The sequence below is a fragment of the Pelobates fuscus genome, chromosome 4 (genome assembly GCF_036172605.1).
Source record: "Pelobates fuscus isolate aPelFus1 chromosome 4, aPelFus1.pri, whole genome shotgun sequence".
In the NCBI taxonomy this organism is placed as follows: Eukaryota; Metazoa; Chordata; class Amphibia; order Anura; family Pelobatidae; genus Pelobates; species Pelobates fuscus.
The window spans coordinates 152,692,850-152,710,715 of NC_086320.1; the positions used below are offsets into that span (position 1 = coordinate 152,692,850).

Genomic DNA, 17,866 nt, shown 5'->3' on the forward strand with positions numbered 1-17,866 from the left:
ACAATGTGTTACAGTATGCAGACATGAACGAAAAAAAACATTCGTAAAGAGATGCTGCCCATTGAAAGCAATTGGTTGCAGTAGTTATACTCCCTTTTTGAAACTTTACTTATGTTATACAAGTGATAACTACATATGAATGTGAATATATAGGGGGAAATGTTTCACACCAATTACGATTTACAGTAGATTTGTGTGTGTGTGTGTGTGTAAATATACTATATATATATATTTATATATAAAAACAAAGATGAGAGCACTCAACAGCTGTCCATGAGTGGTTCACTGGCTTTTCTCCTCTTCCTGAGTTGTGTTTCAAAGCTGTTGTATACAGCAGACACGTACTCCAAGGAATCCATGTATAAAGTGGAATATTGATGCAAAATGGCTCTTTGTTGAGCTCATTTGCATATGCCTACCCAGAATCCCTTGCAGTTGTGAGAGTACTGTTAAAGTGAGATTTCTGTGGGAAAAGCAAGTCTTATGGCTTGACTGGTGTGTGTATTTGTGTTTAGCAATTTATTAACTATCCCCTTACTTCAGGTGGAATGGGTTTTCATCCACACTCTCTCTCTCCCCACACTTTGTTGGTAGAATTATATATATATATAAAATTCTAAGTGTATTTTGAGATACCAAAATACAGTAAGAATTAAATTATACATGTATTATATGTGTAAGATATGCTAATCAGGTGTTTTAATTAACTTAGAATATATTCTACATGTATACTATATTATAATTTGTGATCTTAACTTTTTTTTATTTTAGACACTCGGGTGACTGCCTGAACTTTGTATATGTATATGAAAAGTGTCATAGACAAATTATGTTTCTACATACCGCATATACTCGAGTATAAGCCGACCCGAATATAAGCTGAGGCCCCTAATTTTACCCCAAAAAACTGGGAAAACTTTTTGACTCGAGTATAAGACTAGGGTGGGAAATGCAGCAGCTACTAGTAAATTTCTAAATAAAATTAGATCCTAAAAAAATTATATTAATTGAATATGTATTTACAGTGTGTGTATATAATGAATGCAGTGTGTGTGTATGAGTGCAGTGTGTGTGTATGAGTGCAGCGTGCGTGCATGAGTGCAGCGTGCGTGCACGAGTGCAGCGTGCGTGCACGAGTGCAGCGTGCGTGCACGAGTGCAGCGTGCGTGCACGAGTGCAGCGTGCGTGCACGAGTGCAGCGTGCGTGCACGAGTGCAGCGTGCGTGCACGAGTGCAGCGTGCGTGCACGAGTGCAGCGTGCGTGCACGAGTGCAGCGTGCGTGCACGAGTGCAGCGTGCGTGCACGAGTGCAGCGTGCGTGTATGAGTGCAGCGTGTGTGTGTGTGTGTGTGTGTTGCAGAGCCTTGGTGAGGGGTGGGCAATTTTATTATTTTTTTTATTATTTTAATAATTTTTATTATTATTTTTTATTTAATTTAATTATTTTTTATTATTATTTTTTATAAAATTAGATCCTAAAAATTATATTAATTGAATATTTATTTACAGTGTGTGTATATAATGAGTGCAGCGTGTGTGTATGAGTGCAGCGTGTGTGTATGAGTGCAGCGTGTGTGTATGAGTGCAGCGTGTGTGTATGAGTGCAGCGTGTGTGTATGAGTGCAGCGTGTGTGTATGAGTGCAGCGTGTGTGTATGAGTGCAGCGTGTGTGTATGAGTGCAGCGTGTGTGTATGAGTGCAGCGTGTGTGTATGAGTGCAGCGTGTGTGTATGAGTGCAGCGTGTGTGTATGAGTGCAGCGTGTGTGTATGAGTGCAGCGTGTGTGTATGAGTGCAGCGTGTGTGTATGAGTGCAGCGTGTGTGTATGAGTGCAGCGTGTGTGTATGAGTGCAGCGTGTGTGTGTATGAGTGCAGCGTGTGTGTATGAGGTGGGGGTGGGCAATTTTATCATTATTTTTGTATTATTTTTTATTTTATTTAATTATTTTTAATTATTATTTTTTATTTTATTTAATTATTATTTTTTATTATTATTTTATTTTATTATTATTTTTTTAAAAATTGTCCCCCCTACCTGCTTGATACATGGCAGGGGGGGGGGGTGCTTTCACTCCCTGGTGGTCCAGTGGCATTGGCAGTTCAGTGGAGGGGGCTGGCAGGAAGCACTTACCTCTCCTGTAGCTCCTGTCAGCTCCCTTCTCCTCCGCCGGTCCGGTCAGCTCCCTCTGCAAGTCCCAGTGTAAGTCTCGCGAGAGCCGCACTATGACCCCGCGGCTCTCGCGAGACTTACACTGGGAGCTGACAGAGGTGCTGAACGGACCGGCGCAGAGGAGGAGGGAGATGACAGGAGCTGCAGGAGAGGTAAGTAAACTCTCAGCAGCCCCCACAGCCCCCTCTCTGTATTATGGCAATGCAAATTGCCATAATACAGACAGTGACTCGAGTATAAGCCGAGTTGGGGTTTTTCAGCCAAAAAAATGTGCTGAAAAACTCTGCTTATACTCGAGTATATACGGTAATATGTTCACATATCTTCAATGATGCAGTGGGTAAGAGGAGAGATCAGGTTGTGCCATCATTACTGGAAGGATAATTACAAGAATGAAACAAAACAAAACTATACCTTTACAGCATTTGTATAACCTTAAAAATTCTCCAAGAAATAAATTCAAAGTTAGAGGGTTAAATAACATGGTGTTTAAGTGCACTATTAGAATACATTTTGGATGTCGATTTTTATTTCATTTGTGGCTTTTTAAAGGTGTACAAATTAACATTATCTCTACCGCTTATCAAGTACTCCTTAATGGAAAGGAGTTCTTTGATACCGTTCCTTATTTTTAGGTCAAACTGATCTTGAACCGTTACATAAATCTAACAGGATCCAAACTCGGGCCCCAACTTCTGTCACCGGGATTGTGAGGATGTTTCACTTCTACCATAGAGAGGGTGAGGATGTTTCACTTCTACCATAGAGAGGGTGAGGACGTTTCCCTTCTCTAATAGAGAGGGTGAGGACGTTTCCCTTCTCTAATAGAGAGGGTGAGGACGTTTCCCTTCTCTAATAGAGAGGGTGAGGACGTTTCCCTTCTCTAATAGAGAGGGTGAGGACGTTTCCCTTCTCTAATAGAGAGGGTGAGGACGTTTCCCTTCTCTAATAGAGAGGGTGAGGACGTTTCCCTTCTCTAATAGAGAGGGTGAGGACGTTTCCCTTCTCTAATAGAGAGGGTGAGGACGTTTCCCTTCTCTAATAGAGAGGGTGAGGACGTTTCCCTTCTACCATAGAGAGGGTGAGGACGTTTCCCTTCTACCATAGAGAGGGTGAGGACGTTTCCCTTCTACCATAGAGAGGGTGAGGACGTTTCCCTTCTACCATAGAGAGGGTGAGGACGTTTCCCTTCTACCATAGAGAGGGTGAGGACGTTTCCCTTCTACCATAGAGAGGGTGAGGACGTTTCCCTTCTACCATAGAGAGGGTGAGGACGTTTCCCTTCTACCATAGAGAGGGTGAGGACGTTTCCCTTCTACCATAGAGAGGGTGAGGACGTTTCCCTTCTACCATAGAGAGGGTGAGGACGTTTCCCTTCTACCATAGAGAGGGTGAGGACGTTTCCCTTCTACCATAGAGAGGGTGAGGACGTTTCCCTTCTACCATAGAGAGGGTGAGGACGTTTCCCTTCTACCATAGAGAGGGTGAGGACGTTTCCCTTCTACCATTGAGAGAGTGAGGCCGTTTCACTTCTACCATAGAGAGAGTGAGGCCGTTTCACTTCTACCATAGAGAGAGTGAGGCCGTTTCACTTCTACCATAGAGAGAGTGAGGCCGTTTCACTTCTACCATAGAGAGGGTGAGCACGTTTCACTTCTACCATAGAGAGAGAGAGGACGTTTCACTTCTACCATAGAGAGAGTGAGGACGTTTCACTTCTCTAATAGAGAGGGTGAGGCCGTTTCACTTCTACCATAGAGAGGGTGAGGACGTTTCCCTTCTACCATAGAGAGGGTGAGGACGTTTCCCTTCTACCATAGAGAGGGTGAGGACGTTTCCCTTCTACCATAGAGAGAGTGAGGTCGTTTCACTTCTACCATAGAGAGAGTGAGGCCGTTTTGCTTCTACCATAGAGAGAGTGAGGAAGTGACCAAATATGTATATAGTTATATTTTACCTATTAGGTCTTACACTTCGGTACCTCTTTCACATCTAACTACAAATGGATTAGATGCCTGCTTATTCTTGCAGGTATTGACCTTTCATTTGGTGGTCGCTCGGATCTCAAATCTTTATAGGCCTTCATGTCCTGCAATCTGATCTCCGATATCGTGTCTTCCGCTTATTGTCTGCACAAATCAATTTTTAATATGCTTTACTTTGCCCATGTTCTCATGCCGCGTTCACCCTGATTTCCAAGTGTTAAAAAAGTAAAATATGGCAAATATTTTTCCCTACCTTCCAGTTCACCCTGTAATATTGTTTCTGCCTTTATTTTCTAATTATTTTCCCATGTTTCCAGTTTTATGTTATGTTTGACTTCTGTTTAGCTAGGTATGCTTGCCTGTATTTCTTCTGTCCATTACATGTTACTTCCTCTGTTTTCTCGGTTTTCATCTTTAGTGTACATTTTATCGCTGATGATTTTGAACTGTTTTATACAGACTGCAGACTTTACTTGGTTCATCTTCTGTTTACAAGTCGATTCAACAAAGATTGTTTCACTGTATATGATCACCATCTAAGAAAGAGGAAGTGGGAGGAATATCCCAGCCTTTTATACGGCTTGCTTTGTTTTTATTGGCTTTTGTTTTTTTATCCTATTGTTACGTAATAATTTATTTGCTGCTGGCAAGTTTTAGTAAAAATTGGAATGAAAAGTCACTGGTTGCAAAAGAAGATGAACCATGTTGTACCCTGGGTATAACTGCTTTATTTTCAACTACCTTTTGTGTTTGCTAGATCATGTAGTATTCCTTAATGGTCGGACCAACCTTAATACTCTATTACAAAGTGAAAGCAGATAATATCAAGATTATAGAACTTTTATTTTACTCACAATTCTATAAATGTTAGCAACCTGGTCATGCTATTTGGAATGTAGTATTCATTTAAATACTCTATTTACCCCTCTTTTCCTACAATCAAAGTTACATTTCCTAGAATAGTACATCCATCATACTTTAACCATACGGCTGAATGATGGAACTGCAAACAGTCACTATGTTATATTTAACACCTAAAACATTCCTTTGGGTTGTAACATGTAAACATATTGTTTCAGTTAAACTACATTTTGAATTAAAACCAATTTAAAAGAAAAAGAAAATAAATAGATCAGTTTGATACTTATAAAATTAATTCCTTTAACTGGGAAGGGTTCCATGGTCAAATATGGGCAATAACATTTCCTTATAAATTCTCTATCAATAACATCTGGGCTATTATATTGTCCTATTTACTTTATAAATTAAAGTTCATGCTTAGCATTAATGGAGGAATATTTTACAGATACCATTTACAACAATTATTTTTAGAAAAATTAGTATTCTTTATGCATTGTTCTCAGTGTATTTGCATATCACCTTATCTCCAAAAATGTTCCAAACAGAAAGTTCTCAATCTTTGGATAAATAAAGCAGTTACTCAACCATATTTACTTTTCAGGCTCTTAATCTAATCCTTTCCTGCACTCGGCTGTGATAAGCAGTGCTCTTATGGTACATATCACAAACCGACTCATTAAACTGTCCATAATATTTCTGAGTCATTGGCCATAAATTCCTCAGCATAGAACAAAACTGTTTGCATTATCTAATGGAGTTATATATACAAGAGAACCACAGAATTGAATAATGAATGGTGAAATGTATGAGTCTTAATACATTTAGCAGTTTTGTTTTAATGCAATACGTACTAGAAAAATTTAGTTTAGTAACACTACTGTTATTATCTATATAAGGGGTACACATCCCTGGGGCCCGCTAATGCATGACCACTGCCCTACAGCCCTCAATGTCCAAATTATGTACAGTGACCACGTGCCGTCAAAAGAAAGTGCAAATTGCACCACCAAAGTCGCCCACTGGAAATACATCAATGTTAGGCCCCCATGATGGTAAAACTTGGTGACATGTCTCTTCCTCAACTTTACAGCTCTGTGCTGTCTGTGACGGATGAGAGGTGGGGACTCGCGAGGAGTTCACATCCCATGCTCTCTCCTCAAACGCAGAGCCCATGTAAATGTTGGGGAAGTGAGCAGCAGCCTGGCACAGAAAGTGGATGTAGCCCAGGTTGCAGCTTGGGGGAGAACTGCCACTATAAAATGGGAGTCTTTGGAGAGACACGTGGTAGTGAAAAGGGCATATGCACAGGGAAATGCAATAATGGGCAGGTGATTGTGAAGAATGGGTAAGAATGAGAGGAGATACAATACTTCATGGAATTCTACAGATTTCACCTATCAGTTTGCAAACTGACATCAAAAAGACCATTTCCAAGATTTAAGCACAGGCATCTCCTTGACTACATATGTCAGCAGCCCTCGTAATGAATTTCGGTCAGTCATCTGGACTCTTCTCTAAAGAGGTTGTGCACCGTTACGCTATACAAAGTATACACTTTTATGGACACTAATCATCATATGGCATAAGTGACCCTTCTAAACCACATATTAGAAGTGTGCCACAAGTGAAACAATTGGCCACACTTGTCACAGTAAAAGTACACACCACACACCAAAACTACTACAGATTTTTGAAAAACAATTTCCCACTGGTCACACAAAAAAATATCACTGTTGCAGCACACCCTATCCCTAATATGGACAGCAACAGTAGACTGCGATTGATAAATACAATTCAGATTAGGCCTCAATGATTTATGAACGTATTAGTCTCAGTGATGAAGGCTTGCTATACTGATGACACCTTAATTTACACACCCACATAACATATTATTCTATATTGTCAGTATAATGCATTTACACAATGAGCTATAAATTGTGGTGAAATGAAAATTAAACCACAAAATGTAGGCCTAATATGGAAGTTGTAAGGCCTTTTAATTCAACTACTTTTCCAGAATTGCAATTCAATTTATCATTAAAAAAAAAAAAAAAAAAAGGAATCCCAGTCATCCCATCCTAACAAAATGAATTTAATTAAATTTTTAGTCAATTATTACATTCTAAAACTTCACTGTGATATTCATTTAATGACGGGACTTTATTGTAGTCTTCAAAACCAGGCTGCTCTAATCTCTGGGTAGATGGAAAGTCAGTTAACCTCTTACAATTAGTGGTTATTAATATAAAGATACCCAATAACTTAAAGGACCACTATAGTCACCCAGACCACTTCAGCTCAATGAAGTGGTCTGGGTGCCAGGTCCCCCAGGTTTTAACCCTGCAGCTGTAAACATAGGAGTTTTAGAGAATCTACTAGGTTTACATTGCAGGGTTAATCCAGCCTCTAGTGGCTGTCTTCCTGACAGCCGCTAGAGGTGCTTCTGCGACGCTCAATGTGAAAATTGCATTGAGCAAGCAGAACGTCTATAGGAAAGCATTGAGAAATGCAGCGCATGCGCATTCAGCGTCAGTCGGGAGCTGATGTCGGAGGGGGAGGAGAGGTTGCCAGTGCTGAGGGAGCCCGGCACTGGATAAAGGTAAGTGGCTGAAGGGTATTTAACCCCTTCAGTCCAGCGGGAGGGGGGGCCCTAAGGATTATATAGTGACAGGAAAACGAGTTTGTTTGAGAATATCAAAGGAGACGAAAAAACCCACTCCATAAATCTAATTAACCTTTAATTCACACTTTCTAACTCACCTGCAAGTGTTCACAGCTCACACCATGTGTGCATTAAAATAGGCCAGGAGAATACATCTTGGCAGCACAGTCCCTTCCCAAAGCCAGATATAGTTAGATTAATTTATTAAAAGGCTTTAAAACAAACATCAAAAAGCATATATCTTTGCAGTCACATTCAATCCCACATTGCTTAATGACTAATTTGTGAAGGAGTGTGTAAGTCTTCACAACTAAAGCCAAAATCATTGGAGGATACTTTGATATAATGCCATAAAGGATATGAGGAAAGAAGGAAAAGGAGAACTGAATGGCCATGTTTCATTAAAAAGGCTAATAAAAGAATAATGTTATTTCCTTGCGCCATGAAGAGAGGCTTATGCTGCACAAAGGAATATACAGAGAAGAGACAAGAATCAAAGACTTTGGAGAGTACTGCTTATACCTTGACAGATGGCATCCTCTAAAGTGTTAAACACCAGAGTTCCGCTGATTTAAAAATGTACAGTATAGCTTTATTGAAAAATTACAAAGAGCATTGTGAAAGTTGAAAGAAACTGTCACATATAAACCACATGCATGAAATGCCACTTCACACACATGTTGAAGCATTGTGTAGGACAAAATACTTTTCTTCTGGATCATTTAGTATCAGTCTCAGGTAATAAATGCAATTTTTTGCGTTATTAATGTCATTAGTAAAATATAGTGTAACGAATGCAATAAATAATCTCCCGAAATTCTCCAACACCCAAACAGGAAACACACGAATGCTGTTAAACAGACGAACAGGAAAAACCATACCAACAGCTTACACTCCTGGCAGTCGCACTGTAATAGCATACAATCCAATTCCCCCCAAGAACGAGACTACACTTCGTTTGAGGATCAAGCAGAACTGATTTACTGGGGCTACCTGCCCGGCTTTGATGCAGGTCTCCCACCTTGTGGACACTCCCCTAGGGGACCAGATGGGAAACTGGGACACAAAGGGTAAAAGGAACAATCACAAGCTTACACATTTAAACAAATCCCACAATGCATTGCAATCCCCCCTCTTTGTCCTGGAGATAATTGGAAAGGCAAACTCCATTAAGCACATGTTACAAAAAAGACAGAAAAATATACAATGTTGCAAATATTACACAAAACATATACATTCAACATATCCCCAGATAGCTTAGATCTGAGCGCACATTATTACCGAATGGCGCTCAGATCACATACACGTAGTTCAATCGCCATGTGAACCGGTGTTCGTTTCTTTGCAGGAGAAGGGAAGTCGGCGGCTCAGCGGTGTTCGTGTAAATAAGTGTACGTTTTGAGTTCCATAGATTTGGAGCTGAACACCGCTGGATGTTCGGGAGTTTAAAATGGCCGCTTCCACGTGTTCGGCAAACAAACAAAGGCCACCCAGCCACGTCGATTAAGCTGCAGTTAATTGACGGCACACTCCAGTTCCCAGGTGGTCGATCGGTCGGTAGTTTGTTCGTTAGATTAAATTTACCGAACGCCCAGGCAGAAAGGCACGAATAAGCCTTTCTGCAGGGAAAATAAAAGGTTTTTAACATGGGGCCATAGTCCAGCGGCAGGAGGCGGGCGACCAGGCTCCTCCAGTGGCGAGATTGGTTCCGCCACATATAGTCATGACTGTATGCAGATGTATTATATCTGCTAGGAAACTACAATGTAATATTGGTCACATCGGGCTATTTGATTTTGGATTTCTACTAAAAAATTACTCATCAAAAATTCCCATAAAATAGATCCTTCAAAAGAACATTAATTACAACGATTTTGTATTTAAAGAGACACTATAGGCCTCAAAACAACTTTAGCTTACTGAAGCAGTTTTAGTGTATAGATCATGCCCTTGCAGCCTACTGCTCAATGCTCTGCCATTTAGCAGTTAAATCACCCTCGGTTCTTTTCATGTAGCTCTAGTCACACCTCCCCTGGCTGTGACTGACAGCCTGCATGGAAAAAAATGTTTCATCAGACATTAGCTTGCTTTAGAAGTGTTTAATCTCCTGCTCTTTAAATTGAACTTTAATCTCATACAGGAGGTTTCTGCAGGGTCTAGGAAGCAGATTCCTAGATTAAACAAAATATGCAATACAGGAACCTAAAATATCTAGTTTCTTTTTCATGAAATCTTTAGGAAATGCTGTGTAAGTCAGGGAGGTGTGACTAGGGCTGTAAAAACATAGTGATTTAACTTCTATATTGGCAGAGAATTGATTGGTGAGACTGCTGGGGAGGGGTGCATGATTTATAACTGCTTCATTAAAGGGATACTACAGTGCTAGGAATACAAAGTTGTCTCAGAAACTGCAGTAATTAACATTGCAGGATTGAGGGGACCGAGGCAATGCACCCAGACCACTTCAATGAGATGAAGTGGTTTGGGTGCCTATAGTGCCCCTTTAAGCTGAAGTTATTTTGTGGTCTTCAATGTTTTGTAGAATACCAGAGGAAGGGACACATTGCTTACCAGTGGTTCATTGCAGCTAACCATCAATTGCTTATTAAATGACAGTATGATGATTATTATTTATAAAGCGCCAACAAATTCCGCAGTGCTGTACAATGGGTGGACTAACACACATTTGTAACCAGACGAGTTGGACGCACAGGAACACAGGGATTGAGGGCCCTGCACAATGAGCTTACATGCTAGTGGGGTATAGTGACAAAAAGGAAGAGTAGGGTAGAAAAGTAGGTTGTTAGGATAGTATTCACTGAAGGTGTAGTATTTTATTTTGATGAAAGTTGCAGGAGAGAGAAAGCTGTTACAGTTTATTTGATAAGCTTTCCTAAAGAAGTAAGTTTTTAAAGATTTTTTTGAAGGAGTGGAGACTGGGTGAAAGTCTAACAGAGAGGGGGAGGGTTTTCTACACGAATGGTGCAGCCCTAGATAAGTCTTTAAGGCGAGTATCAGAGGTAGGAGTACAAACAGAGGGTAGACGTAGGTTTCCGGCAGAGCCTAGGGACCTAGACGGGAGATATTTGTGTATTAGTGAGCATAAGTAGGTTGGAGCAGCATTGTGTATTGATTTGTAAGCAAGTATCAGAATCTTAAATTGAATCCTACTTACGGGAAACCAATGTAGGGACTGACAGGAAGGCGGACAGGAAGATAAGCCTCTCCGCCGCATTCATTATAGAATTATAATAATCATTTATTATTCATTATAGACTGAAATGGGGCAACTTACACGTAAGACCACTGAGAAGCGGATTACAGAAGTCATGGCTAGAGAGGACAGCGGCATGGACAAGCACCTTAGGCATTAAATAGGGTCGGATGCACGCTATATTTCTGAGATAGAAGAGGCAGGATTTGGCGATTGACTGAACATGAGGGTTGAAGGAGAGGTCGGAGTCAAAGAGAACACCTAGGCAGCGAGCCTGCAAGGTAGAGCAGATTGTAGCACCATTGACTTGTAGGGAAACAGACAAGAGAGGAACAACAATTGAGGAAGGGAAGACCATAAGTTCTGTTTTGGACATGTTACATTTAAGGAAATGAGCAGCCATCCAGTTAGAAATAAGTAGCAATCAGAGACACGAGTCAAGAGGGGTGGTGAGAAATCAGGGGAGGACAGAAATTTGTGTGTCATCCACATAGAAATGATACTGGAAATATTCTTCGTTTTCACTGCTCTAGTATGCAAGGTATTGGTAAACGGTGGTTATTTGGTGACATTTGACATTAAACGGTCACTCTGAGCGCCATACCCACTACAGCTCATTGTAGTGGTAATTGTGCAAATAATCTTTTGGGTGGCATATCCCCAATTTCTTTCAAAAATATTTTGAAGGGTCTGACAGAACTCAAGTCTCTACTGGCAACTAAATTCCAGGCTAGACTGTATAAAATTACCATGCTTTAGTGTTGATTTTTGCAAACTACTAGAAAGCAGTTTGATACAAACGAGGAGATGGCAACTGAAGACTCTGCATTATCATCACTAAAATTAGCTGGAGTGGTAACAGTGCTTAGCTGGTCCCTTTAAAGAGTTTCTCCAATCTTTTTTTTTTTTTTTTTTCTTCCCATCATGTAGCCCCTTCCGAACACTTAAAAAGTGTACTAAATGAAGGTTTTACCGCTTGGTGCGCCCAGTCTAACGTCACAGGAGCCATGCTAAGGTCCAATCAAAGCCTTCTCATATAACAGTCTCATATTAACGGGGTCAGAGCACAGGCATGGGGGAGTGGAAGAGAGTTTGAAAGGAGGAGGGAGGGTAGGGGAAACATTAAATATAACATGGGACAGGGAGGTAGAAGGGCTACAATTAAGTACAATTAACGCAGGTGATGTGATGGGAATATTTTCAGGTCATCAGCGAGTTCTGAGCTGCCAATGTCATATGTGTTGGGGATGCAACTAGCCCCCCGCATACAATAAAAAATATCTCTGGATGTACAGTCTTTCAAGTAAAACCGCTGCACACCCAGACTCCTACTACCATGATCACTTCAAATCACTGGTTGGAATAGCACTTTAACCTTTATTTTGTGATAACCTTATGCCATTTATATATTTTTACGCAAAAATAATTTTTTGTTAAGGCATTTCTTCATTCTTATGGCATATTACTCATGAGCGGGAAGAACTTGGCAGGATTCTGGTAACTTTTTTTTTTATACATCCAGTTTTGTATTTTTGAACATATACAAGGTGGCGTTTTCATTTGTCAAGAACTGTAGCTGGTAGCATGAGGATGATGTCACCTTCTTCTATCCCCAAGATACAGTTCCAAGTGGACACGCCATCTTGGGGTTGTTGCAAAATAAAAACTAAAAATTAAAAAATGCAAGAACTCCTCTTCAGTCATAATATTGCCAGGCCATACATTGATAGTTGCAATAATGGCAAATTGTCATCCTTAAGGAGACTTCAAATAGTTTTATGTTCTTGCTTTAACCCCTTCAATACCGGAATGAAGTTAAAACTTTTTTTTTTTTCCCCATCTATGTTGTGGTATGAAATCTAGTTCATAAAGCCTCACTCACCCTCATTTATGCTCTAGTTAGGATTACCAGCCTAAAGAGGGACACAATTCTTTGTTAGAAGCCACTAGTCACTGAAATAATCAAAGTGACGTTGCAGAAAATGTAGGCTCACCCATGCTATCAAACGGTGCAGGAAGTTTTACAGGGTAATAGCATTCTTACAGTTGGGGTGGGAAGAGACCGAATGGTCTCTACCATTTCACTGATTGCATTACATTAGCAGTACAGATTTTGATAACAATTGGTATAAAAAATATATATATATATTTTATTTTTTACAACTTTTAGTAAACTGCACTACTAATAATGCCTTCAGTGACTTTACAAATAACCAATGAGCAAGGTTTTTTTATAATTGGTATTTATATATTTTTGTCACACTATATGTATGAAAAAAAAAATTGTTTGTCTACAGAGCAATCTATGCACACAATTGTCCTGTTATTATAATCTGATATGCTAGCTTTGCATCTCTTGCTTCAAATAAACATATGCTAATATTTTTCAATGAAAAAGTGATCGGTAGCGAAGGAAAAAAAGCATATAGTTTCCTAACTTTACAAACATTGTTCAGTAATATCAAGCTTTTATTGTAGTGCTTTGTTTACTACACATTGTAGTACATTGTCTTACCTTGTGGTCGTATGGGTTGTATGAATGGAAAAGTTGAGACATCTCCTTCGTTCGTTGCTTTTTCTGCAAAGATGGAACAAGAGGACTATTTATTATACATGGTTGTAAAAACATGACACACACAAGCTGAGATATTAAAGTGTGATAGAGCACACACCTCTCGCCCTATTACCTGTGACTCTTGTAAAACTATTTTTAAGTTGTTTGACAAAAATACAACAAAACAAAACAATTCAAAATGTGGAATTCCCTAGCAACCTAAACCCACTGCTTTTGTCTTTAGCATCATGGAGTTATATTTTCTCACAATCCATCCATAAAAAAAAAAAAGAGGCCGTAGGGTGGGTGTAGCAAAAGTCATCCTTTGCATTACTTTGTAATTAAATCATTACAGTTATATCAAAGTAGCTGAATTACCTTCCCCAAAATGGTTAATCCTGCAATAGCTCAGTTCACACACTATTATCTCCCTCCAATTTGATGTGCGGCTTGGAACTCCCTAAGGATCCTAAGGAGATACACACTAGAGCCAGGTGATACTATGGCTCTATCCTTGTGAGTGTGCTCTTATTAGCTCCTATTACAAGCATTACATTTCCTGGTAAATAAGGATTAATATGCACTACTCTGTATTCCAGCATACTTTGTTACATTCAGAAGAGAGGGAAGTATCCTTATTGTTTTAGCTCCACCTACTGTGTATTTGTTTTGACTATTATTGCTTACAAATTCCATACAGAATGCATAAGTGAAATTGCTTATTTTGACTGACAAAAAGACAAGATGCCGTAGTTCCTCTAATAATGAAATATATGCATAAAAAAAGGAAAACTTTGAGAATTCTGTCTTTTTACATATAGATGTTAGTATTAGGGCTTAACATTTCAAGTCCAGTGCTACAAAAAGGCCTTAAAGAGGTTTCTCACCACTGCAAGCCTGGAGAGGAAGTGGCATACTCACCAGAGGAACATTTTTACTCAACAACGGCTAGAATAAATTTAAGCCCTGTTACGGTTATCTAATTTGTGAGGAATGGTCCATTTTAGAGGGTCAGTTGTTCGTTTACACTTAGGTTATTGTGATATGAATAATTTAGGCTACTTGTGGGTTTTTGGGTGGGGAGGGGATCATGATTTAATACTTCCTGTGCCTCCTACGTCACTGGTTTACAACCTGTGTACAATAGCCACACTCAAGCCACCTCAAAGACTGCTGCAAGTACATTGAATTCAGGGCTAAAATAGGTTGAATGCAGTTATGTAAAAAGTGCTTTTAAAAAACTATCAGTAATAAAAATAGGATTCCGATCTAGCAATTAATTAGAGATAATAGGTCAACTTGTCATCTCTTTGTAGTAAAGCTTCACATACATGTAGCATTTATAAGTTGCTGGTGGAAAAAAAACAACTTAACAGGTTAATGTGACTCTTATTGAATTGTGCCTTGGTCCAAAAAGAATGGGAACTTTTTTTTGTACCACATAAAGAGCAGCACTCATACCTGGACTAATATGCCCAGGAACTGTGCCAGGACTACTGAATGCTGGCTGCAATTCCAATGTCATAACACCATGAAAGATCAGGCTCTGCTCCAGGAGTAAGTACATTGCTTATGGTATTATCTTACAATTAGGCCAATCATAAGGGAGACCAATAAATAAGCACAACCTAGATTCAACGGTAAAAAGAATGAAATATTTAAAATGCAATGTCTTAAACCAATATACACAGAGTTAAACTGTGCCAAGACATATAGTCTACATGGCCACACAATCCATGCTTGATGAGTTTGCCATGTTTCTTCTTAAAGAGGGAGAATAAAAATGTTGTCGACCTTTAAGATCCTTTAAGTAGAAAACTTTTGCAATTGAACATGAATGTCAGGGCTTCGAATGTACCTGGTATTAGTTGGGATCAGAGCAAACCTTGTATCACTCTGGTTAAGTATCACATGTGGCCAATGTGCACTTTTGTTTTATGAAGGGCATAGTCCTATTCATATATAGCCCTAGGAGGCCAATTTAAATCTGACATAGGATAGAAATCCTGTGCTTTTCCTTTTAAAAAGGACACACTAGTTAGAACCACATGTACCATAAACATTGAAACCAGTTATTTTGGTGAATGCTAATTGCTATTCGTTCTACTGAAAAGTAAATGGTACATACTGGAAAGACCACCACTGAAGAGTTAATGAGTTTACTAAAGATGTGTTATTGTCTGTGGTTGAGTAGAGTCAAGCAATGAGTTGTGTTTCTCTATTGTTTCTTTTGCGAGCTACAAGTATAAAAAATACCTACTCAGATCTAATAAAGGAAGAATGCCTCTGAAACTTGACAGTGCCTGGCCTGCAAATTAGGCACGTCTGCTGAGATTTTTACCTCCCAGTCTGTGTCTCGTATGCGAAATACAAATTAAAAAAGGAAATTCTATCAGCAAAATGCCTTGACAGTCTCTATTCATTGTTTAAGTGTAAAACATTGCATTGTATCTGCAGAACGGCTCAAGGTTACTTGACGCATACATCCCACAATGACAGAAACACAAATCATTTATAGGGTGTACTTATTCTCCTGAGCTCTAGATTTGTTTACTGCAATGGTATAAAAATGACTATCAGGGCTAATATGTGCTAATTACACACATAGTGTCTCATTCTGCTTAGGTTATTTACTAAAGAGGAATCAGTAGGTTTTGCAGCTGTTCACATCAACAGAGCTATAGATTTAACCCTCAGTGTCATGAGCTTATAACCGTGAAAGGCTACAGCTTATTGTATTTGTTCTGGAGACAATTATCATTCCTTTCAGGCTTTTTGCAGTAAACACTATTTTTTTCAGAGAAAAGGCAGTATTTACATTACAGCCTAGTGATACCTAAACTGGCCACTCCTCAGATGGCTGCTAGGTGTGCTTCATGGGGCAGTGCTGCACAGTGTGCAGCACTGACACTCAGTATCTCCACCCTCTGCATACCGATTTGCCAGGGCTGTGTTTGGCTTTTGCTGGCTCTGCCCCTGATCTGCCTCCTTGACAGTCTCAGCCAATCCAATGCTTTCCTACTTCCCACTTCTGATGTCAACCAAGCAAGCAGATCAGAGGCAGAGCCAGCAGCAACAAACTGAAATCACTGGTGATGTCTCCAAATCACGACGCAGTGACGCACGCCACGCACGCTTGTCACGTAGTGACGTAGAGACGCAAAGGGGGCGGAGCACCCGGGAAGCTCAAAAACCCTTACTGACGCCCAGGATTACCAAAGCGGTCTGCTTGCACCGCAATATCCGTGGAGGAAAGAGGAGAAGCCGGCTGCCAGTTAACACCATACCTGGGCCCAGACAATTGCAAAGCGTGTGTGAGTAGCAGCTGGGACTGCATAAAACTCACTTACTTTCATCTTGTAAGAGGCTTACAATTCATTTAACCATTGTTTATTTTGTCTATTTCTATTTTGTATAGTGTTTTAAGTATTCTATTTGAGATTAAATTATATCAATCCTCTTCAGTGCTAGGAGTGTTTTATGTCTAGTAAATAAATTGTGTAATTATTTGAAACTGTGCTTCACTATTATATGCACTTTATTTATTTTTTCCATATATTCATCTGAGCTGAAACGATTTAAAGGATCATATGGGAATATAGATCTGACTTTGCGCTCCACCTTCATAAGTATTTCTGATGTCTCCAAATGTTGGGAGGTATGCGGATAGGCAGAGGCGTCTCTCTAATTAGGCGATTTAGGCGGCCGCCTAAGGCCTCGCGCAGTCAGGGGCCTCGCGGCCGCCTAAATCGCCTGAGGGCAGACTGACATGTCGGATTCTCGGTCTATGACCGAGGACCCGACACAGGAGGGGGCCCGGCGGCTTGCTCTTAGTGCCGCCGGGTGCGAGGCCCCTCCTGTCAGGCCGCCTGGGGAGAGAGCCTGCCTCAGTCTGCAGCTCCGCCGGGTGTGAGCTGCAGACTGAGGTCTCGCGATCTCCAGCCAATCAGAGCGTTGCCGCGGGTTACCACGGCAACGCTCTGAATGGAAATCGCGAGACTTTCCCCATGTGGTCTGGAGCTCTGCATCCAGCGGAGCTGCAGACCGGAAATCCAGGACACTGGACCACCAGGGACAGATTGACCCCACCGGACCACCAGGGAAAAAGGTACATTTTGACCCCCCCCCCTCACCCTGTCATCCCACATGTCACCCCCCCACCCCATCTCACCCTATCACCCCCCCACCCCATCTCACCCTGTCACCCCCCACCCCATCTCACCCTGTCACACCCCCACCCCATCTCACCCTATCACCCCCCACCCCATCTCACACTGTCACCCCCCTCTCACCCTGTCACCCCCCACCCCATCTGACCCTGTCACCCCCCACCCCATCACACCCCCACCCCATCTCACCCTGTCACACCCCCACCCCATCTCACCCTGTCACACCCCCACCCCATCTCACCCTGTCACAC

At 40.8% G+C, this 17,866-nt stretch overlaps 1 protein-coding gene across 2 annotated transcripts in view; it reads right to left on the reverse strand.

Moving 5' to 3' along the window:
- Positions 1-17,866, reverse strand: part of CDKAL1 (CDK5 regulatory subunit associated protein 1 like 1) — an 858,136-nt gene that overhangs the window by 184,909 nt on the left and 655,361 nt on the right. For both annotated transcript variants that reach the window (XM_063450500.1, XM_063450499.1), the window contains exon 13: positions 13,408-13,470. In XM_063450500.1, coding sequence (XP_063306570.1) covers positions 13,408-13,470 — 63 coding nt within the window. The remainder of the gene's footprint in view (positions 1-13,407; positions 13,471-17,866) is intronic.